The 25,406-nt window shown below is 45.5% G+C and overlaps 1 protein-coding gene across 2 annotated transcripts in view; it reads left to right on the top strand.

The window, feature by feature from the left end:
• The first annotated feature begins 404 nt into the window (after positions 1-404).
• bsnb (bassoon (presynaptic cytomatrix protein) b) overlaps positions 405-25,406 on the top strand; it is a 147,207-nt gene continuing 122,205 nt past the window's right edge. For both annotated transcript variants that reach the window (XM_041887189.2, XM_045222991.1), the window contains exon 1: positions 405-669. In XM_041887189.2, the coding sequence (XP_041743123.2) occupies positions 491-669 (179 nt within the window). In that variant the 5' untranslated portion in view covers positions 405-490. The remainder of the gene's footprint in view (positions 670-25,406) is intronic.

The raw sequence follows: 25,406 nt of genomic DNA, 5'->3' as shown, positions 1-25,406 counted from the left end.
ATTTGAAGATTTGGTAGATTCTATTTAGTGCACATTATTTTCAATCTGTCTCAGAGCATAACAGGTTGCACAACCTGGAGAGCACCACTGTAATTGGTCCACTGTTAGAGAGACAAGCCTCTCCATGGAGCATAGTAGGCCTATAACAAACACTAGGCCTACCTACGTAACATGCAGTGGAAAATGGAGATGAATGACAGTTTAATGTTCAGATTGCCTCTTATATTGGAAAATGTATGTTTTTCATAGAGGTTCGGTGGGTTCAAGTGTCTTGGCAGGCGACACAAACGAGGATTTAGGGCACGCGCCCGTACGTGCTCACTCCCTTTTGCGTCAGCTCGCGTCCTCTGTGCGCGTGCTCCGTGCAGGAAACAGAATTATAGGTGATGATGGCGGAAGGGGAGCAGCGTTGAGTTTCTTCTGAGTTTTTATTCTAACTGTAGAACCCTCTACAACTTCGTTTCTCTCCTCCGAATCATCTCCCGAGACGATGGGGAACGAAGGCAGCATCGAGGGAGAGGGCCAGCCGGGACAGCCCGGCTCCGCTGTTCCTTCCGCGGGGGCTTCGACTTCCATTTCAGCACCAGCAGGCTCTGGACAGCTCATCAAGCCCAGCAATGGTGCGCCAACGGGAGGGACGGGGGCCGGACCCGGCCCGGGGATTAACAGGTACTATCTGGGACAGTTCTCTGCAGAACCGTGACAATAAAACTACATTGTTTCTGTTTCCAGGATATTTATTTATCGTGATGGATGTAATGTAGCGTAGGCTATAGCGGGATGATCAGCTATAGCCTATAGTGGCCGTTTGTCAGAGTGTGGAGAAAATAGGCTACAGCTGGTGTTTTAAATTATTTATTTACAATATCGTTGTCAACACATATTGTCCATATAGGCTAGAGGATTCCTAGTTTTACAATGTAGCCATTTGGTGAATAGGTTACTTTTACAAATGTGATGCAGCAGTCATGCATAAATGGCTGAAACCTCACGTTAATAGGCGGGTAAGCTAAAGGAAGGCAGTCGGCTACTGTATAAGCTATAAAGAGAAGGTAGACATTTTAAATCGTGAATGGTCACAGCTCTATACTGTATAATTATAGCGTGCGTAAGCATATTGTATCCACCAAACTGAAGATTTTCATTGATGAAGATTCCACGCCCGCCCTCGCACGGTGTGCGTGAGATTGGGCCATCAGATTGTAGCTATACTAGAGGGGCCATCTCTTTTTACGATGAAGCGAAACACCACGTTCATACTTTTTACATTCTCTTTTGGTGATCTGTAAATTGTATCCCTTTCAGATGATAAGGGATTCCATTGCTTTTTACACTTTGATTCCACGATGGGCGTGACGTGTGAGGATAAGCAGCTGCAGTGACTATAGTGGTCTTTTCACGTGACATAGAGTCAGAGAAAGATCCATCATTCTTTCGCGATAATGGACCACAACACCTGCTAAATAGCAGTTTAATCGGCGAGCCCTAGTTGAAAATACAATAATCACTTATTCCATAGAGAATATTCCAATAGAAAAATAAATGACAATAGAGTAGTAATATACTGTGCTTTAGAGGCGGGGTGATGGGATGAAAGCATATTGAGTTAACGTGTTTCCATAACTCCTGAATAATTTGTATCGCCACACCTTTTAAATGGTCGGTTGCGCTGTTGGAGCACAATGTAAATAAAACGTAAACATTTTCCCACGGATGAGACAGTAAAATGGATTGTGCAAGCTCGAGTTTGCATGCTACATTCATGATTAATGTTACAACAACGCCGAATCTTAGTGAATCATATGCCTCACGTGATGAAGAATAGTTGCATTCCCTCCCCATATGGTCTTTTGTAAATTGTATAATGTAGCCTAGCCTACTGTGTGTTTGCTATTAATATTCATTTGCTACTCATTATTCATTTGTAACACACACACACACACACACACACACACACACAGAATGCTCAGCTGAAGACCTGTGTGTGTGTAGATAACTGTTAGACTGATGGTCTCTAGCATCAGTGTGACTAGATGACACAAGTTGAAGAGGAGACCAGAATACCATCAGCAGATATTTTCCATGTAGTATGTACAGTATATAGGCTTATTTTGCATGTACAGTTGAAGTCGAAAGTTTACATACACTTAGGTTGGAGTCATTAAAACTTGTTTTTCAACCACTCCACAGATTTCTTGTTAACAAACTATAGTTTTGGCAAGTCAGTAAGGACATCTACTTTGTGCATGACACAAGTCATTTTCCCAACAATTGTTTACAGACAGATTATTTCACTTATAATTCACTGTATCACAATTCCAGTGGGTCAGAAGTTTACATACACTAAGTTGACTGTGCCTTTAAACAGCTTGGAAAATTCCCGAAAGTGATGTCATGCCTTTAGAAGCTTCTGATAGGCTAATTGACATCATTTGAGTCAATTGAAGGTGTACCTGTGGATGTATTTCAAGGCCTACCTATCTATATCCACAGTAAAATGAGTCCTATATCGACGTAACCTGAAAGGCCGCTCAGCAAGGAAGAAGCCACTGCTCCAAAACCGCCATAAAAAAGCCAGACTACGGTTTGCAACTGCACATGGAGACAAAGATCGTACTTTTTTGAGAAATGTCCTCTGGTCTGATGAAACAAAAATATAACTGTTTGGCCATAATGACCATCGTTATGTTTGGAGGAGAAAGGGGGGTGGCTTGTAAGCCGAAGAACACCATCCCAACCGTGAAGCACAGGGGTGACAGCATCATGATGTGGGGGTGCACTTCACAAAATAGATGGCATCATGAGGATGGAAAATTATGTGGATATATTGAAGCAACATCTCAAGACATCAGTCAGGAAGTTAAAGCTTGGTCGCAAATGGGTCTTCCAAATGGACAGTGACCCCAAGCATACTTCCAACAAAGTCAAGGTATTGGAGTGGCCATCACAAAGCCCTGACCTCAATCCTATAGAACATTTGAGGGCAGAACTGAAAAAGCGTGTGCGAGCAAGGAGGCCTACAAACATGACTCAGTTACACAAGCTCTGTCAGGAGGAATGGGCCAAAATTCACTTCAATTTAAAGGCAATGCTACCAAATACTAGTTGAGTGTACAGTGGGGAAAAAATTATTTAGTCAGCCACCAATTGTGCAAGTTCTCCCACTTAAAAAGATGAGAGAGGCCTGTAATTTTCATCATAGGTACACGTCAACTATGACAGACAAATTGAGAAGAAAAAAATCCAGAGAATCACATTGTAAGATTTTTTATGAATTTATTTGCAAATTATGGTGGAAAATAAGTATTTGGTCACCTACAAACAAGCAAGATGTCTGGCTCTCACAGACCTGTAACTTCTTCTTTAAAAGGCTCCTCTGTCCTCCACTCGTTACCTGTATTAATGGCACCTGTTTGAACTTGTTATCAGTATAAAAGACACCTGTCCACAACCTCAAACAGTCACACTCCAAACTCCACTATGGCCAAGACCAAAGAGCTGTCAAAGGACACCAGAAACAAAATTGTAGACCTGCACCAGGCTGGGAAGACTGAATCTGCAATAGGTAAGCAGCTTGGTTTGAAGAAATCAACTGTGGGAGCAATTATTAGGAAATGGAAGACATACAAGACCACTGATAATCTCCCTCGATCTGGGGCTCCACGCAAGATCTCACCCCGTGGGGTCAAAATGATCACAAGAACGGTGAGCAAAAATCCCAGAACCACACGGGGGACCTAGCGAATGACCTGCAGAGAGCTGGGACCAAAGTAACAAAGCCTACCATCAGTAACAAACTACGCCACCACGGACTCAAATCCTGCAGTGCCAGACGTGTCCCCCTGCTTAAGCCAGTACATGTCCAGGCTCGTCTGAAGTTTGCTAGAGTGCATTTGGATGATCCAGAAAAGGATTGGGAGAATGTCATATGGTCAGATGAAACCAAAATAGAACTTTTTGGTAAAAACTCAACTCGTCGTGTTTGGAGGACAAAGAATGCTGAGTTGCATCCAAAGAACACCATACCTACTGTGAAGCATGGGGGTGGAAACATCATGCTTTGGGGCTGTTTTTCTGCAAAGGGACCAGGATGACTGATCCGTGTAAAGGAAAGAATGAATGGGGCCATGTATCGTGAGATTTTGAGTGAAAACCTCCTTCCATCAGCAAGGGCATTGAAGATGAAACGTGGCTGGGTCTTTCAGCATGACAATGATCCCAAACACACCGCCCGGGCAACGAAGAAGTGGCTTCGTAAAGAAGCATTTCAAGGTCCTGGAGTGGCCTAGCCAGTCTCCAGATCTCAACCCCATAGAAAATCTTTGGAGGGAGTTGAAAGTCTGTGTTGCCCAGCAACAGCCCCAAAACATCACTGCTCTAGAGGAGATCTGCATGGAGGAATGGGCCAAAATACCAGCAACAGTGTGTGAAAACCTTGTGAAGACTTACAGAAAACGTTTGACCTGTGTCATTGCCAACAAAGGGTAGATAACAAAGTATTGAGAAACTTTTGTTATTGACCAAATACTTATTTTCCACCATCATTTGCAAATAAATTCATTAAAAATCCTACAATGTGATTTTCTGGAGAAAAAAAATCTCATTTTGTCTGTCATACTTGACATGTACCTATGATGACAATTACAGGCCTCTCTCATCTTTTTAAGTGGGAGAACTTGCACAATTGGTGGCTGACTAAATACTTTTTTCCCCCACTGTATGTAAACTTCTGACCCACTGGGAATATGATGAAAGAAATAGAAGCTGAAATAAATCATTCTCTCTACTATTATTCTGACATTTCACATTCTTAAAATAAAGTGGTGATCCTAACTGACCTAAAACAGGGAATTTTTACTAGGATTAAATGTCAGGAATTGTGAAAAACTGAGTTTAAATGTATTTGGCTAAGGTGTATGTAAACTTCCGACTTTAACTGTAAGTAAGCCTTGTTCGAGACAGATCACATAGGGTAGGATTTCTGTAGGATGATGTAGAAGTACATCAGTGGCGTAATGCAGTTTCGTGCCCCCCACAAGGTCTGAGCGAAGCCCACCCCCTCCAACCCTCCAAAATAATAGATATTCAGTGCATTCGGAAAGTATTCTGACCCCTTCACTTTTTCAACATTTTGTTACGTTACAGCTTTATTCTAAAATGGATGAAAATAAAATAAAATATTATCAATCTACACACAATACCCCATAATGACAAAGTGAAAAAAAAAAAAATATATATATTTTTGCAAATGTATAAAATAAAATAAAACGGAAATATCACATTTACGTAATATAACATTTACATAAGTATTCAGCCCCTTTGCTATGAGACTCGAAATTGAGCTCAGGTGCATCCTGTTTCCATTGATCATCCTTGAGATGTTTCTAAAACTTGATTGGAGTCCCCCTATGGTCAATTCAATTGATTGGATATGATTTGGAAAGGCACACACCTGTCTATATAAGGTCCCACAGTTGACAGTGCATGTCAGAGCAAAAACCAAGCCATGAGGTCGAAGGAATTGTCCGTAGAGCTCAGAGACAGGATTGTGTAGAGGCTCAGATCTGGGGAAGGGTACCAAACAATTTCTGCAGCATTGAAGGTCCCCAAGAACACAGTGGCCTCCATCATTCTTAAATGGAAGAGGTTTGGAACCACCAAGACTCTTCCTAGAGCTGGCCGCCCGGCCAAACTGAGCAATTTGGGGAGAAGGGCCTTGGTCAGTGAGGTGACCAAGAACCCGATGGTCACTCTGACAGAGCTCAAGAGTTCCTCTGTGGAGATGGGAGAACCTTTCAGAAGGACAAACATCTCTGCAGCACTCCACCAATCAGGCCTTTATGGTAGAGTGGGCAGACGGAAGCCACTCCTCAGTAAAAGGCACATGACAGCCCGCTTGGAGTTTGCCAAAAGGCACCTAAAGACTCTCAGACCATGATAAACAAGATTATCTGGTCTGATGAAACCAAGATTGAACTCTTTGGCCTGAATGCCAAGCATCACGTCTGGAGGAAACCTGGCACCATCCCTACGGTGAAGCATGGTGGTGGCAGCATCATGCGGTGGGGATGTTTTTCAGTGGCAGGGACTGGGAGACTAGTCAGGATCGAGGGAAAGATGAACGGAGCAAAGTGCAGAGAGATCCTTGGTGAAAGCCTGTTCCAGAGCACTCAGGAAGTCAGACTGGGGTGAAGGTTCACCTTCCAACAGGACAACGACCATAAGCACACAGCCAAGACAACACAGGAGTGGCTTCGGGACACGTCACTGAATGTCCTTGAGTGGCTCAGCCAGAGCCTGGACTTGAACCCGATCTAACATCTCTGGAGAGACCGGAAAATAGCTGTGCAGCGACGCTCCCCATCCAACCTGACAGAGCTTGAGAGGATCTGCAGAGAAGAATGGGAGAAACTCTCCAAATACAGGTGTTCCAAGCTTGTAGCGTCATACCCAAGAAGACTCAAGGCTGTAATCGCTGCCAAAGGTGCTTAAACAAAGTACTGAGTAAAGGGTCTGAATACTTACAGTGGGGAAAAAAGTATTTAGTCAGCCACCAATTGTGCAAGTTCTCCCACTTAAAAAGATGAGAGAGGCCTGTAATTTTCATCATAGGTACACGTCAACTATGACAGACAAATTGAGGAAAAAAATTCCAGAAAATCACATTGTAGGATTTTTTATGAATTTATTTGCAAATTATGGTGGAAAATAAGTATTTGGTCACCTACAAACAAGCAAGATTTCTGGCTCTCACAGACCTGTAACTTCTTCTTTAAGAGGCTCCTCTGTCCTCCACTCGTTACCTGTATTAATGGCACCTGTTTGAACTTGTTATCAGTATAAAAGACACCTGTCCACAACCTCAAACAGTCACACTCCAAACTCCACTATGGCCAAGACCAAAGAGCTGTCAAAGGACACCAGAAACAAAATGGTAGACCTGCACCAGGCTGGGAAGACTGAATCTGCAATAGGTAAGCAGCTTGGTTTGAAGAAATCAACTGTGGGAGCAATTATTAGGAAATGGAAGACATACAAGACCACTGATAATCTCCCTCGATCTGGGGCTCCACGCAAGATCTCACCCCGTGGGGTCAAAATGATCACAAGAACGGTGAGCAAAAATCCCAGAACCACACGGGGGGACCTAGTGAATGACCTGCAGAGAGCTGGGACCAAAGTAACAAAGCCTACCATCAGTAACACACTACGCCGCCAGGGACTCAAATCCTGCAGTGTACCCCTGCTTAAGCCAGTACATGTCCAGGACCGTCTGAAGTTTGCTAGAGTGCATTTGGATGATCCAGAAGAGGATTGGGAGAATGTCATATGGTCAGATGAAACCAAAATAGAACTTTTTGGTAAAAACTCAACTCGTCGTGTTTGGAGGACAAAGAATGCTGAGTTGCATCCAAAGAACACCATACCTACTGTGAAGCATGGGGGTGGAAACATCATGCTTTGGGGCTGTTTTTCTGCAAAGGGACCAGGACGACTGATCCATGTAAAGAAAAGAATGAATGGGGCCATGTATCGTGAGATTTTGAGTGAAAACCTCCTTCCATCAGCAAGGGCATTGAAGATGAAACGTGGCTGGGTCTTTCTTTGGCTTCGTAAGAAGCATTTCAAGGTCCTGGAGTGGCCTAGCCAGTCTCCAGATCTCAACCCCATAGAAAATCTTTGGAGGGATTTGAAAGTCCGTGTTGCCCAGCGACAGCCCCAAAACATTACTGCTCTAGAGGAGATCTGCATGGAGGAATGGGCCAAAATACCAGCAACAGTGTGTGAAAACCTTGTGAAGACTTACAGAAAACGTTTGACCTGTGTCATTGCCAACAAAGGGTATATAACAAAGTATTGAGAAACTTTTGTTATTGACCAAATACTTATTTTCCACCATAATTTGCAAATAAATTCATAAAAAATCTTACAATGTGATTTTCTGGAATTTCTTTCCTCAATTTGTCTGTCATAGTTGACGTGTACCTATGATGAAAATTACAGGCCTCTCTCATCTTTTTAAGTGGGAGAACTTGCACAATTGGTGGCTGACTAAATACTTTTTTCCCCACTGTATGTAAATGTGATATTTCAGTTTTTTATTTTTTAATAAATTAGCAAAAATGTCTAATCATCTGTTTTCATTTTCTCATTACGGGGTATTGTGTGTAGATTGATGAGGACATTTATTTTATTTTATCCATTTTAGAATAAGGCTGTAACGTAACAAAATGTGGAAAAAGTCAAGGGGTCTGAATACTTTCCGAATGCACTGTGTATGTGTTTGTGTATATATATATATATATATATATATATATATATATATATATATATATATATATATATATATATATACATACAGTACCAGTCAAAAGTTTGTACACACCTACTCATTCCAGGGTTTTACTTTATTTTTACTATTTTCTACATTGTAGAATAATACTGAAGACATCAAAACTATGAAATAACACATATGGAATCATGTAAGACACATACACACGTCTCACAAAGACACAGCGTTTGGAACCAAACATCTCCAGTTTGTACTCCAGACCAAAGGACACAATTCCACCGGTCTAATGTCCATTGCTCATGTTTCTTGGCCCAAGCAGGTCGCTTCTTCTTATTGGTGTCCTTCAGTAGTCATTTCTTTGCAGCAATTCGACCATGAAGGCCTGATTCACACAGTCCTCTCTGAACAGTTGATGTTGAGATGTGTCTGTTACTTGAGCTCTGTGAAGCATTTATTTGGGCTGCAATTTCTGAGGCTGGTAACTCTAATGAACTTATCCTCTGCAGCAGAGGTAACTCTGGGTCTTCCATTCCTGTGGTGGTTGTGATGAGGTGATGTTGAAGGAGTCAGGCGCAGGAGGGTAAATCACAGAATAACAGTTTTTATTCCGCAACCACAGAGTTACGCAGTAACACGTCAAACACTCCAGTGCGCAAAACAGTCACACTGGAAAATACAAGGCACACAGGGAATTATCCCAAGAATACAAAAATAGAAGGAGCTCCACCGAGCTACATACTCTCCACAATAAACAATCACACACAAAGACAAGGGGGCAGAGGGAACACTTATACAGGTACTGATGAGGGAATATGAACCAGGTGTGTGTAATGAACAAGACAAAACAAATGGAATGATGAGATGAGGAGCGGCAGTGGCTAGAAGGCCGGTGACAACGAACGCCGAAGCCTGCCCAAACAAGGAGAGGAGGCAGCCTCTGAGGAATTCGTGACATGTACCCCCCCCTTGATGCGCAGTAACAGCAGCGCGCCGACACCGGCCTCGGGGACGACCAGGAGGACTCGGAGCAGGACGAGCCGGATGGCGACGGTGGAAATCCCGAAACAGGGAGGGATCGAGGATATCCCTCACGGGGACCCAGCACTGCTCCTCCGGACTGTACCCCTCCCACTCCACGAGGTACTGAAGGTACCCGACGCCTCGAATCTAGAGTGGAACGGACAGAGTACGCCGGGGTCCCCTCGATGTCCAGAGGGGGTGGAGGGACCTCCCGCACCTCAGACTCCTGGAGCGGACCAGCCACCACCGGCCTGAGGAGAGACACATGGAACGAGAGGTTAATACGATAATCTGGCAGGGGTAATAACCTATAGGTAACCTTGTTTATTCTCCTCAGGACTTTGAATGGCCCCATAAACCGCGGGCTCAGCTTCCGGCAGGGAAGGCGGAGGGACAGATTCCTGGTCAAGAGCCAGACACGATCACCCGGTACAAAGACCGGGGCCTCACTACGGTGGCGGTCAGCGTTGGCCTTCTGGCGACCTACGGCGCGTTGGAGGTGGACGTGAGCAGCGTTCCACGCCTCCTCCACACGCCGAAACCAGTCATCCACCGCAGGAGCCTCGGTATGTCTCTGATGCCACGGTGGTCAGAGGTCAGGCTGACCGAGACCCCCAGACGTTCCATGAACGCCTTCCAGACCCTGGATGTGAACTGGGGACCCCGGTCAGACACTCCTCTGGCACCCCGTAGTGCCGGAAGACGTGTGTAAACAGGGCCTCCGCAGTCTGCAGGGCCGTGGGGAGTGCGGCAGGCTTTGGAAAAGCTGTCCACAACGACCAGGATGGTGATGTTACCTTGAAAGAGGGGAAGATCAGTAAGGAAGTCAATACTCAAGTGGGACCATGGCCATTGTGGAACTAGTAGGGGCTGTAACTTGCCCGCTGGGAGGTGCCTAGGTGCCTTACTCTGGGCGCACACCGAGCAGGAGGAGACATACACCCTCACTCCCTTAGCCAAGGTAGGCCACCAGTACTTTCTGGTCAGGCAGCGCACTGTACGACTGATACCTGGGTGACCAGAGGAGGGGGATGTGTGTGCCCAATATATCAGATGGTCACGGACAAGAGACGGCATGTACAGCAGCCCAGCTGGACACTGAGGTGGAGATGGCGCTGTGCGTTACGCCCGCTCTATGTCCGCGTCCATTGCCCATACTACCGTCTCCGCAATGCAGGAGGCCGGGAGTATGGGGGTGTTGTATATAGGCCTCTCCTCTGGGTCGTACAGCCGTGACAGTGTGTCTGCCTTCACGTTCTTCGTACCCGGGATGTATGATAGTGTAAAATCAAACCGGGTGAAGAATAGGGCCCACCTGCTCTGGCGAGGGTTCAGCCTCCTCGCTGCCCGGATGTACTCCAGGTTACGGTGGTCCGTCCAGACGAGGAAAGGGTGTTTCGCTCCCTCGTGCCAGAGCCTCTACACGGTCAGGGCTCGGACAACAGCCAACAGCTCCCGATCACCAACATCGTAGTTCTGCTCCGCCGGGCTGAGCTTCTTGGAGAAGAAGGCACAGGGGCGGAGCTTGGGTGGTGTACCCGAGCGTTGAGATAGGACAGCGCCTATCCCTACCTCGGACGCATCCACCTCCACTACGAACGGTAGTGATGGATTGGGATGGGCCAGTACCGGGGCTGAGGTGAACAGAACCCTCAGGTTACTGAAGACCCTGTCAGCCTCAGCAGACCAGCGGAGCCGGGACGGCCCACCCTTCAACAGAGATGTGATGGGAGCTGCAAACTTGCCAAAACACCGGGTAAACCTCAGATAGTAGTTGGCAAAGCCAATAAAGTGCTGCACCTCCTTAACCGTGGTTGGAGTCAGCCAATTACGCATGGGTGAAATGCGATCTCCCTCCATCTCCCCACCTGAGGTGGTAATGCGGTATCCGAGGAAGGAGACGGATTGTTGGAAAAACAGACACTTTGGCATAAAGATCATGTTCCAACAGTCGGGTTAGCACTTTGTGAACCAGGGACACGTGCTCGGCGCGCATAGCGGAATACACCAGAATGTCATCGATGTAGACCACTACACCGCGACCAAGCATGTCCCGAAACACCTCGTTCACAAAGGACTGGAAGACGGATGGAGCATTCATCAATGCAAGGGCACAGACCTCCGTCCTTCTTCTTCATAAAAAAGAAACCTGAGGTGGCGGGCGAAGTGGAGGGACGTATGAACCATTGGCACAGGGACTCGGAGATGTATGTCTCCATAGCCTCTGTTTCAGCCTGTCACAGGGGATACACATGACTCCTGGGAGGCACAGCGTCTACCCGGAGGTTTATCCCCCAATCCCCTGCCCGATGAGGTGGTAATTTTATCGCCTGCGTTTTGGAAAAAGCGTGCGCCAAATCGAGGTATTTGGGGGGAATGCGCACGGTGGAGGTAGTGTCTGGACTTTCCACCGTGGTTGCACCAACGGAAACACCTAGACACCTACCCTGACACTCTCGCGACCACCCCGTGAGAACCCTCTGCGGCCATGAACAGGTGGGGTTGTGTAGTGCTAACCAGGGAAGACCTAACACAACAGGGAAATCAGAAGACTCAATAATAAACAAAGTGACTTGCTCTCGATGATTCTCGTGCGTAATCATAGTGACTGGTGCTGTAACGTCCCTAACGAACCCGGACCCTAATGGTCGACTGTCAAGTGCTCTGTTGGGGAGTGGAATGGATAGGGGAACCAATGTAATGCCTAGACTACATGCAAATGACCTGTCCATAAAGTTCCCAGCTGCGCCTGAATCGACCAGCGCCTTACACTGGGGAACTACTGTGTAAACAGGAAAGTTGATGGGTAGGGTACAGTGTGCAGCAGAGGGCTCTGAACGAGTGTGGGTGTTCGATACCTGGGGTGACGCGAGAGTGCCCTGCCTGCCGACTCCAGACCCAAAAGAACGCTGAAGACAGCGTGCAGGAGAATGTCCTCTCGAGCCACGAGAGTGACACTGGGCGCAGTCGTCCTCCGCCCTCCCGGATCGCCGCACCACCCAGCTCCATCATCTCGTGATCCGGGCAGGAGGGGGGAACGGGCAGGCCCCCTCCAGGACGTCCTCTAGCAGCCAGTAGGTTGTCCAACCAGCTGGCCATGTCCACCAGTTGATTAAGGGACAACATGGTGTCCCAGCAGGCTAGCTCCCGTCGGAAGTGGTCAATGAGGGTCCGCTCGTTCCACCCGGACCCAGCCGCTAGAGTCTGAAACTCCAGGGCGAAGTAATGAGGGGTCCTCGTCCCCTGCCTCAGGTGGACCAGCCGCTCGCCCACCTTTCTACCTTCGGGCGGGTGGTCGAAGACTGCCCGGAAAAAAAGTGCGAACTCCCGGTAGTTATCTAATGCGGCTCCTCCTTCAATCCAAAATGCGTTGGCCCACTCCAGGGCTTTCCCCCGAGAGACAGGAGACGAGGGCGGACACCTTTTCCCGCTCCGATGGAGCCGGACTGATGTTCGAAAGGTATTACTCCAGTTGTAGAAGGAATCCCTGGCAGAGGGCAGCTGTCCCGTCTAAATCCCGTGGTCGGGATATATGAATCCCTCTGGGTGCTGTGGTGTGGGTGGCTGGATCCGGTCGCTCAGCTGGTCCTGAAAGATCGGGTCCTCTCCTCTCCAGGCGTTGGACGACCTGGAGAACCCGATCCATCGCTTCTCCCAAGCTGGCTAGTATCATCGAATGCTCCCGGACCCGTGCCACGACTCCAGGCATGTGCTCCTCTCCTGCTGACTCCATGTGATTCTGTGATGAAGTGATGTTGAAGGAGTCAGGCGCAGGAGGGTAAATCACAGAATAACAGGCTTTATTCCGCAACCACAGAGTTACACAGTAACACGTCAAACACTCCAGTGCGCAAAACAGGCGCACTGGAAAATACAAGGCACACAGGGAATTATCCTGGCGATACAAAAGTACAAGGAGCTCCACCAAGCTAATCGAACCTCCACAATAATCAATCACACACAAAGACAAGGGGGCAGAGGGAACACTTATACAGGTACTGAAGAGGGGATATGAACCAGGTGTGTGTAATAAACAAGACAAAACAAATGGAATGATGAGATGAGGAGCGGCAGTGGCTAGAAGGCCAGTGACGACGAACGCTGAAGCCTGCCTGAACAAGGAGAGGAGGCAGCTTCGGAGGAAGTCGTGACAGTGGTCCTCATGAGAGCCAGCTTCATCATAGCGCTTGATGGTTTTTGCGACTGCACTTTCAAAGTTCTTGAAATGTTCCGTATTGACGGACCTTCATGTCTTAAAGTAAAGATGGACTGTCATTTCTCTTTACTTATTTGAGCTGTTCTTGCCATAATATGGAATTGGTCTTTTACCAAATAGGGCTATTTTCTGTATACCCCCGCTACCTTGTCACAACACAACTGATTGGCTCAAACGCATTAAGAAGGAAAGAAATTCCACAAGTTAACTTTTAAGAAGGCACACCTGTTAATTGAAATGCATTCCAGGTGACTACCTCATGAAGCTGGTTGAGAGAATGCCAAGAGTGTGCAAAGCTGTCATCAAGGCAAAGGGTGGCTATTTGAAGAATCTGAAATATAAAATATATTTTGATTTGTTTAACACTTTTTTGGTTACTACATGATTCCATATGTGTTATTTTATAGTGTTGATGTCTTCACTATTATTCTACAATGTAATAAATAGTAAAAATAAAGAAAAACCCTTGAATGAGTAGGTGTGTCCAAACTTTTGGCTGGATGTGTACATACAAAATACACCCCTTCAAATGAGTGGATTCGGCAATTTCAGCCACACCCATTGCTGACAGGTGTATAACATCGAGCACACAGTCATGCAATCTCCATAGACAAACATGGCCTTACTGAAGAGCTCAGTTCGTCAATTTTCTGTTATTATGAAGTGGAAACGTGTAGGAGCAACAACGGCTCAGCAGCGAAGTGGTAGGCCACCCAAGCTCACAGAACGGGACCGCCGAGTGCTGAAGCGCGTAGCACGTAAAAAATAATCTGTCCTCGGTTACAACACTCACTACCAAACTGCCTCTGGAAGCAACGTCAGCACAATAACTGTTCGTCGGGAGCTTCATGAAATGGATTTTCATGTCCGAGCAACCGCACACAAGCCTAAGATCACCATGCGTAATGCCAAGCGTCGGCTGGAGTGGTGTAAAGCTCGTCGCCATTGGACTCTGGAGCAGTGGAAACGCGTTCTCTGGAGTGATGAATCATGCTTCACCATCTGGCAGTCCGATGGACAAATGTGGGTTTGGCGGATGCCAGGAGAACGCTACCTGCCCCAATACATGTAAAGTTTGGTTGAGGAGGAATAATGGTCTGGGGCTGTTTTTCATGGTTCAGGCTAGGCCCCTTAGTTCCAGTGAAGGGAAATCTTAACGGTACAGCATACAATGACATTCTAGACGATTCTGTGCTTCCAGCTTTGTGGCAACTGTTTGGGAATGCCCTTTCCTGTTTCAGCATGACAATGCCCCAGTGCACAAAGCAAGGTCCATACAGAAATAGTTTGTAGAGATCGGTGTGGAAGAACTTGACTGGCCTGCACAGAACCCTGACTTCAACCCCATCGAACACCTTTGGGATGAATTAGAACGCCGACTGCGGGCCTAATTGCCCAACATCAGTGCCCGACCTCACTAATGTTCTTGACCGCTGAATGGAAGCAAGTCCCCGCGGCAATGTTCCAACATCTAGTGGAAAGCCTTCCCAGAAGAGTGGAGGCTGTTATAGCAGCAAAGAGGGGGACCAACTCCATATAAATGCCCATGATTTTGAAATGAGATGTTCGACGAGCAGGTGTCCACATACTTTTAGTCGAGGTAGTGTATACATGTACAGTGGGGAAAAAAAGTATTTAGTCAGCCACCAATTGTGCAAGTTCTCCCACTTAAAAAGATGAGAGAGGCCTGTAATTTTCATCATAGGTACACGTCAACTATGACAGACAAATTGAGAAAAAAAATCCAGAAAATCACATTGTAGGATTTTTAATGAATTTATTTGCAAAGTATGGTGGAAAATAAGTATTTGGTCACCTACAAACAAGCAAGATTTCTGGCTCTCACAGACCTGTAACTTCTTCTTTAAGAGGCTCCTCTGTCCTCCACTCGTTACCTGTATTAATGGCACCTGTTTGAACTTGTTATCAGTATAAAAGACACCTGTCCACAACCTCAAACAGTCACACTCCAAACTCCACTATGGCCAAGACCAAAGAGCTGTCAAAGGACACCAGAAACAAAATTGTAGACCTGCACCAGGCTGGGAAGACTGAATCTGCAATAGGTAAGCAGCTTGGTTTGAAGAAATCAACTGTGGGAGCAATTATTAGGAAATGGAAGACATACAAGACCACTGATAATCTCCCTCGATCTGGGGCTCCACGCAAGATCTCACCCCGTGGGGTCAAAATGATCACAAGAACGGTGAGCAAAAATCCCAGAACGACACGGGGGGACCTAGTGAATGACCTGCAGAGAGCTGGGACCAAAGTAACAAAGCCTACCATCAGTAACACACTACGCCGCCAGGGACTAAAATCCTGCAGTGCCAGACATGTCCCCCTGCTTAAGCCAGTACATGTCCAGGCCCGTCTGAAGTTTGCTAGAGTGCATTTGGATGATCCAGAAGAGGATTGGGAGAATGTCATATGGTCAAATGAAACCAAAATAGAACTTTTTGGTAAAAACTCAACTCGTCGTGTTTGGAGGACAAATAATGCTGAGTTGCATCCAAAGAACACCATACCTACTGTGAAGCATGGGGGTGGAAACATCATGCTTTGGGGCTGTTTTTCTGCAAAGGGACCAGGACGACTGATCCGTGTAAAGGAAAGAATGAATGGGGCCATGTATCGTGAGATTTTGAGTGAAAACCTCCTTCCATCAGCAAGGACATTGAAGATGAAACGTGGCTGGGTCTTTCAGCATGACAATGATCCCAAACACACTGCCCGGGCAACGAAGGAGTGGCTTCGTAAGAAGCATTTCAAGGTCCTGGAGTGGCCTAGCCAGTCTCCAGATCTCAACCCCATAGAAAGTCTTTGGAGGGAGTTGAAAGTCTGTGTTGCCCAGCGACAGCCCCAAAACATCACTGCTCTAGAGGAGATCTGCATGGAGGAATGGGCCAAAATACCAGCAACAGTGTGTGAAAACCTTGTGAAGACTCACAGAAAACGTTTGACCTGTGTCATTGCCAACAAAGGGTATATAACAAAGTATTGAGAAACTTTTGTTATTGACCAAATACTTATTTTCCACCATAATTTGCAAATAAATTCATAAAAAATCCTACAATGTGATTTTCTGGATTTTTTCCCCTCATTTTGTCTGTCATAGTTGACGTGTACCTATGATGAAAATTACAGGCCTCTCTCATCTTTTTAAGTGGGAGAACTTGCACAATTGGTGGCTGACTAAATACTTTTTTTCCCCACTGTATATAATGTATATATGTGATTTTGGGGGGAATAAACAGCTAACTTCCTACAATTCTACACATAATGTAATGCTATTCTACACATTTTGCCATGAGGCTGAGAGAAAATCTTGCTGTTTGAAAGCTAGTTTCCTGCAATTTTACACATTTTGCGATTAGGCTGAGAGAATTTAGCATTTTAAAGCACATTTCCTGCTATTCTACAGATCTTGCCATGAGGCTGAGCGAAAACGTTGCAATTTTACAGCAAATTTCCTGTAATTTTAAACATTTTTGCCATGGCTTATGACGTGTTCATATGCCATCTGGGGGGGGCGACCTCCAGGGTACCCCTCAAAAAATCCTGTGGGCCCCCTCCTTCCAGTGAAGTACACCCTTTGGATCACAGGAGGCTAGTCCAGGCACTATGTACAGTATGTAGGTCTATTTTTGCATGTGCAGTATGTGAATTCTGTGTACATCAATTCAGATTCCTCCTCGCATATCGGTGAATTTCTGTCTCTCTGGGTGGTGGTAGATGTACATCACAAATCACCCAGCCTGTGACCACCACAGATGGGTTGCCGGTTGGTGCTGTTCGCTCGGCATTTGCCATGGCTATGTTTAATGATGATATCTCAGCCAACAGCCCATGCAAATCAATCGGTGCAAGACTGCAACATAGAGGTGTGTTGCCGTCTCTCTGGAGAGAGAGAAAGGAGAGGTAGGGAGAGAGGGCGAGAGAGATGGAAATCCATTACCATGTTTCATTAAAAAACCCAGTAGGTGGTTTAAAGGCTCACTGCTATCTTCTTCTCACATTCCTGACAAGCTGCCTAAAAGAGGGAGACCTAAATCCAAAGGGGACAGATAGACGGCGCTGTCCCAAATGGCACCCTATTCCCTATGTAGTCCACTACTTTTGACCAGGGCCCACAGGGAATATAGGGAATAGGGTGCCATTTGGGACGCAAGCCATGTGTGTGGTGACTGAGGCACTGTCTTCAGTTCCAAACGTTATTGACAATGTTTTCACACCTAGGTCTTCATCAGACGTGATGAGGGTGGAAAATGCCAATGAAGCACATAGATAGATAGCACTATGCAGAGTGTATTTTTCATTTAGCTGAACATCCGGTAATGTTAAGCAGTAGTGGTAGAAATGTCTATGATGAACCCAAGCACTCCAAGCTCTAGCTACCAGACAAGCACGTGTCTCTAGGCTTACTCAGATACCCCTCCATAAGGCTCATGGGAGTTGCTGTTGCTAATCAGCATTTGTATTCTTTGCGTCCCAAATGGTGCCCTATTCCCTATGTAGTGCAATACTTTTGACCAGGGCCCATAGGGAATAGGGCACCATTTGGGACTCACACATTGCCTAATGGATCAGACTCCTGGTCGCGTGGTTGTCCTTCTAATTATGGCTGCTTGGTTGGTTCATAATTTGTCCGCAGTGTGCAATCATTCAGATTTGACCATTGTGGATAATTTGCATCCCAAATGGTGTCCTATTCTCTAAGTAGTGCACTACTTTTGACCAGGGCCCATTTAATTATTATGAGTTGATTTGTGTTAAAGACCTGTGTCTGAAATTGCACCCTATTTCCAATATAGTGCACTGCACTGCTATGGACCCTGGTCAAAAGCAGGGCACTATATAGGGTCTAGGGTCCCATTTCAGATGCCCACCAGTATATCCCTGCCATTTGTGCTTCGGCAGAGACTCAAGGGTCAGCTTTGAATGTGCAGACAGGCACAGAAGACGTCCCAAATGGCACCCTATGCCCTGTATAGTGCACTACTTTTGACCAGAGCCCTATGGTCCTTGGTCAAAAGTGGTGTACTAAATAGGGAATAGGGTACCATTTAAACCGCTGACCCCATAATAGTCCTGTAGTCCTTCTGTGTTATTTGTCAATGCACCGCCACCTAGGTGATAGAAAAGCTTGGGGAAATGGCTCCCTCCCTGCATTCTTGGCAGCCACATCATTGAATTGGATCCAGATCTATATTACTTACAGATATTGATATGTTTTGGACCCCTTCAAATAATGGCATATTTTCACAATGGCTCCAAAACCCTAGACGTGGCCAAAGCCAGGTGATTCATTCATCATGGTGCATCCCAAATGGTCCCCTATTCCATTTATAGTGCACTACTTTTGTATTTGTATTTATTACGGATCCCCATTGGCGGCTGCCAAGGCTACTCTTCCTGGGGTCCAACCACAATTTACATACAATAAAACAATACATAACACAACACCTTATTACACACTACTCTACCATAACAACATATTTACAATACAAAATCAATAATACAGCAAAATAACAATATTAAAATGTGTGTGTGTAGAGTGTGTTAGCATGTGTTTGCGAATGCTGTGTGTGTGCCTGTGTGTGTGTGTGTCTCTTCACAGTCTGCGCTGTTCCATAAAGTGTTGTTTTATCTGTTTTTAAATCAGATTTTACTGCTTGACTGAGTTACATGATGTGGAATAGAGTTCCGTGTAGTCATGGCTCTATGTAGTACTGTGCGTTTCCCGTAGTCTCTTCTGGACTTGGGGACTGTGAAGAGACCTCTGGTGGCATGTCTCGTGGGGTCTGCATGGGTGTCCGAGCTGTGTGCCAGTATTCCAAACAGACAGCTTGGTACATTCAGCTTGTCTACACCTCTTAAATAAACAAGCAGTGATGAAGTCAATCTCTCTTCCACTCTAAGCCAGGAGAGACTAACATGCATGTCATTAATGTTAGCGCTCCGTGTACTTTTAAGGGCCAGCCGTGGTGCCATGTTCTGAGCCAACTGCAATTTTCCAAAGTCCCTCCTTGTGGAACCTGACCACACTACTGAACAGTAGTCTAGGTGCGACAAAACTAGGGCCTGTGGCGCAGTGGTCTAAGGCACTGCATCGCAGTGCTAACTGTGCCACTAGAAATCCTGGTTCGAATCCAGGCTCTGTCGCAGCCGGCCGCGACCGGGAGACTCATGGGCGGCGCACAATTGGCCCAGCATCGTCCAGGGTAGGGAGGGAATGGCCGGCAGGGATGTAGCTCAGTTGATAGAGCATGGCGTTTGCAACGCCAGGGTTGTGGGTTCAATTCCCACGGGGGGCCAGTATAAAAAAAATATGTATTCACTAACTGTAAGTTGCTCTGGATAAGAGCGTCTGCTAAATGACTAAAATGTCTGTAGGACCTGCCTTGTTGATATTGTTGTTAAGAAGGCAGAGCAGCGCTTAATTATGGACATACTTCTCCCCATCTTAGCTACTGTTGTATCAATATGCTTTGACCATGACAGTTTACAATCCAGGGTTACTCCAAGCAGTTTAGTCACCTCAACTTGCTCAATTTCCACATTATTCATTACGAGATGTAGTTGAGGTTTAGGGTTTAGTGAATGATTTGACCCAAATACAATGCGTTTAGTTTTGGAAATATTTAGGACTAACTTATTCCTTGCCACCCATTCCGAAACTAACTGCAACTCTTTATTAAGTGTTGCAGTTATTTCAGTTGCTGTAGCAGCTGACGTGTATAGTGTTTAGTCATCCGCATACATGGACACACTGGCTTTACTCAAAGCCAGTGGCATGTCGTTAGTAAAGATGGAAAAAAGTAAGGGGCCTAAACACCCAATAGCCCCTATTCCCTAAATTGTGCACTGCTTTTGACCAGAGCCCTAAGGGCACAAGCTCTTCCCTACTGTTATTTATCCTTTGAGACATTTCACCTTGTCCCTGAATGATCCATGGTGTTGTTTCCACAGTAAATATAGCATCAGTGGTTGAGTTGATCATGACGATAGTGATGATAGGTTGTTGTTGTATCATAAATACATAAATGGTCCTCTGTAGCTCAGCTGGTAGAGCACGGCGCTTGTAACGCCAAGGTAGTGGGTTCGATCCCCGGGACTACCCATACACAAAAAATGTATGCACACATGACTGTAAGTCGCTTTGGATAAAAGCGTCTGCTAAATGGCATATTATTATTATATTATAAATGCTTATGTACAGTGAGGGAAAAAAGTATTTGATCCCCTGCTGATTTTGTACGTTTGCCCACTGAAAAATAAGTGATCAGTCTATAATTTTAATGGTAGGTTTATTTGAACAGTGAGAGACAGAATAACAACAAAAAAATCCAGAAAAACGCATGTCAAAAACGTTATCAATTGATTTGCATTTTAATGAGGGAAATAAGTATTTGACCCCTCTGCAAAACATGACTTAGTACTTGGTGGCAAAACCCTTGTTGGCAATCACAGAGGTCAGACGTTTGTTGTAGTTGGCCACCAGGTTTACACACATCTCAGGAGGGATTTTGTCCCACTCCTCTTTGCAGATCTTCTCCAAGTCATTAAGGTTTAGAGGCTGACGTTTGGCAACTCGAACCTTCAGCTCCCTCCACAGATTTTCTATGGGATTAAGGTCTGGAGACTGGCTAGGCCACTCCAGGACCTTAATGTGCTTCTTCTTGAGCCACTCCTTTGTTGCCTTGTCCGTGTGTTTTGAGTCATTGTCATGCTGGAATACCCATCCACAACCCATTTTCAATGCCCTGGCTGAGGGAAGGAGGTTCTCACCCAAGATTTGACGGTACATGGCCCGTCCATCGTCCCTTTGATGCGGTGAAGTTGTCCTGTCCCCTTAGCAGAAAAACACCCCCAAAGCATAATGTTTCCACCTCCATGTTTGACGGTGGGGATGGTGTTCTTGGGGTCATAGGCAGCATTCCTCCTCCTCCAAACAAGGCGAGTTGAGTTGATGCCAAAGAGCTACATTTTGGTCTCATCTGACCACAACACTTTCACCCAGTTCTCCTCTGAATCATTCAGATGTTCATTGGCAAACTTCAGACGGGCATGTACAGTAGGGAGAACAAGTATTTGATACACTGCGAATTTGCAGGTTTTCCTACTTACAAAGCATGTAGAGGTCTGTTTTATCATAGGTACACTTCAACTGTGAGAGACGGAATCTAAAACAAAAATCCAGAAAATCACATTGTATGATTTTTAAGTAATTAATTTGCATTTTATTGCATGACATAAGTATTTGATCACCTACCAACCAGTAAGAATTCCGGCTCTCACAGACCTGTTAGTTTTTCTTTAAGAAGCCCTCCTGTTCTCCACTCATTACCTGTATTAACTGCACCTGTTTGAACTTGTTACCTGTATAAAAGACACCTGTCCACACACTCAATCAAACAGACTCCAACCTCTCCACAATGGCCAAGACCAGAGAGCTGTGTAAGGACATCAGGGATAAAATTGGACTGGTGAGGGATGGACTACAGGACAACAGGCAAGCAGCTTGGTGAGAAGGCAACAACTGTTGGCGCAATTATTAGAAAATGGAAGAAGTTCAAGATGACGGTCAATCACCCTCGGTCTGGGGCTCCATGCAAGATCTCACCTCGTGGGGCATCAATGATCATGAGGAAGGTGAGGGATCAGCCCAGAACTACACGGCAGGACCTGGTCAATGACCCGAAGAGAGCTGGGACCACAGTCTCAAAGAAAACCATTAGTAACACACTACGCCGTCATGGATTAAAATCCTGCAGCGCATGCAAGTTTCCCTGCTCAAGCCAGCGCATGTCCAGGCCCGTCTGAAGTTTGCCAATGACCATCTGGATGATCCAGAGGAGGAATGGGAGAAGGTCATGTGGTCTGATGAGACAAAAATAGAGCTTTTTGGTCTAAACTCCACTCGCCGTGTTTGGAAGAAGAAGAAGGATGAGTACAACCCCAAGAACACCATCCCAACCGTGAAGCATGGAGGTGGAAACATCATTCTTTGGGGATGCTTTTCTGCAAAGGGGACAGGACGACTGCACCGTATTGAGGGGAGGATGGATGGGGCCATGTATCGCGAGATCTTGGCCAACAACCTCCTTCCCTCAGTAAGAGCATTGAAGATGGGTCGTGGCTGGATCTTCCAGCATGACAACGACCGAAACACACAACCAGGGCAACTAAGGAGTGGCTCCGTAAGAAGCATCTCAAGGTCCTGGAGTGGCCTAGCCAGTCTCCAGACCTGAACCCAATAGAAAATCTTTGGAGGGAGCTGAAAGTCCGTATTGCCCAGCGACAGCCCCGAAACCTGAAGGATCTGGAGAAGGTCTGTATGGAGGAGTGGGCCAAAATCCCTGCTGCAGTGTGTGCAAACCTGGTCAAGACCTACAGGAAACGTATGATCTCTGTAATTGCAAACAAAGGTTTCTGTACCAAATATTAAGTTCTGCTTTTCTGATGTATCAAATACTTATGTCATGCAATAACATGCAAATTAATTACTTAAAAATCATACAATGTGATTTTCTGGATTTTTGTTTTAGATTCCGTCTCTCACAGTTGAAGTGTACCTATGATAAAAATTACAGACCTCTACATGCTTTGTAAGTAGGAAAACCTGCAAAATCGGCAGTGTATCAAATACTTGTTCTCCCCACTGTATATGTGCTTTCTTGAGCAGGGGGACCTTGTGGGCGCTGCAGGATTTCAGTCCTTCACGCCGTAGTGTGTTACCAATTGTTTTCTTGGTGACTATGGTCCCAGCTGCCTTGAGATCATTGACAAGATCCTCCCGTGTAGTTCTGGGCTGATTCCTCACCGTTCTCATGATCATTGCAACTCCACGAAGTGAGATCTTGCATGGAGCCCCAGGCCGAGGGAGATTGACAGTTATTTTGTGTTTCTTCCATTTGCGAATAATTGCACCAACTGTTGTCACCTTCTCACCAAGCTGCTTGACGATGGTCTTGTAGCCCATTCCAGCCTTGTGTAGGTCTACAATCTTGTCCCTGACATCCTTGGAGAGCTCTTTGGTCTTGGCCATGGTGGAGAGTTTGGAATCTGATTGATTGATTGCTTCTGTGGACAGGTGTCTTTTATACAGGTAACAAACTGAGATTAGGAGCACTCCCTTTAAGAGTGTGCTCCTAATCTCAGCTCGTTACCTGTATAAAAGACACCTGGGAGCCAGAAATCTTTCTGATTGAGGTGGGGTCAAATACTTATTTCCCTTATTTCCCTCCCTCTGTAATTAGCCCACCCAACTACCTCATCCCTATATTGTTATTTATTTTGCTCATATGCACCCCAGTATCTCTATTTGCACATAATCTCTTGCACATCTATCATTCATCATGTGGTCCTCTGTAGCTCAGCTGGTAGAGCGCGGCGTTTGTAACGCCAGGGTAGTGGGTTCGATCCCCGGGACCACCCATACACAAAAATGTATGCACACATGACTGTAAGTCGCTTTGGATAAAAGCGTCTGCTAAATGGCTTATTATTTATTATTATTATTTATCATTCCAGTGTTAATACTAATTGTAATTATTTTGCACTATAGCTTATTTATTGCCTTACCTCCATAACTTGCTACATTTGCACACACTGTATATATATATTTTCTGTTGTATTTTTTGACTTTGAGAACTTGTTCTCAACTGGCTTACCTGGTTAAATAAAGGTGAAATAAAAACAAATAAAAAAATGCAAATCAATTTATAACATTTTTGACATGTGTTTTTCTGGATTTTTTTGTTGTTATTCTGTCTCTCACTGTTCAAATAAACCTACCATTAAAATTATAGACTGATCATTTCTTTGTCAGTGGGCAAACGTACAAAATCAGCAGGGGATATTGATACTTTTTTCCCTCACTGTATGTACTCACAGTTTACTGTCATTGAATTTCACAAACATACAGTACACAGATATCTGGAACTGAGAGCATTCCCGCACACAATTCTGAACATGTTGTACACACATGTTCACATCAAAACCTTCACTCTACTTCTCTCTCTCGCACACACACGAACACACACACACAGACAGACACAGAGAGAGACTCTAATTCTCACTCTCAGCTGGCTACCCATTTCCCTTCCAGTAGAAGACAGAGAGGATGATGTAAATCTGTGAAGAAACTAAGGAACTCTCTGGGGTGTGAGATTTTCTCCAGACTATTACCTCTATCAGGACAAAGAGGGGAGGGAGTCAGAGAAACCCTGTCTACATCTCAAATGGCACACTATTCCCTATATAGTGCACTACTTTTAGGACCTATGAGTCAAAAGGAGTGCACTATATAGGGAATAGGGTGACATTTGGGACGCACCCCAGCACTATCTCCTGCTGCTGAAATATTGAGTTCACTGTCACTGACCATGTTCATAAAGGAAATGGTAATTGCCTGTCCATTTATTTCAGTATATATTCAGTATAGATTGGAATAATTCCCTGCTAAAAGGACCCACATGAAGCACCATTAGTGAGCACAGCCCTGTGTCGGTTCTGAAGAGGTCAGCTCCGTCTGTCTCTTCACAGAGAAGCTCTGTGTGCTGAATACAGCAGCTAGGATTGTACCTCTGACAGTGTCTGAATATCTGTCTGTACCGGAATTGTGTCTGTCAGTTTTCTGTGTGGCTCAGTTGGTAGAGCATGGCGCTTGCATCGCCAGGATTGTGTGTTCGTTTCCCGCTGGGGCCACCCATACAAAAATGTATGCACGCATGATTGTAAGGTGCTTTGGATAAATGTGTCTGCTAAATGGCATATATGATTATATTATTATCTGCGTTGAAAATGTGCAGTGAGGATAGAGGCCTCCGTACTGAGAGTATACACTACATAGATTCATTTGTAATGACTGAG

Source organism: Coregonus clupeaformis, chromosome 10 (assembly GCF_020615455.1).
Source record: "Coregonus clupeaformis isolate EN_2021a chromosome 10, ASM2061545v1, whole genome shotgun sequence".
Lineage (NCBI taxonomy): Eukaryota > Metazoa > Chordata > Actinopteri > Salmoniformes > Salmonidae > Coregonus > Coregonus clupeaformis.
This window is presented reverse-complemented; position numbering and strand designations above follow the sequence as displayed.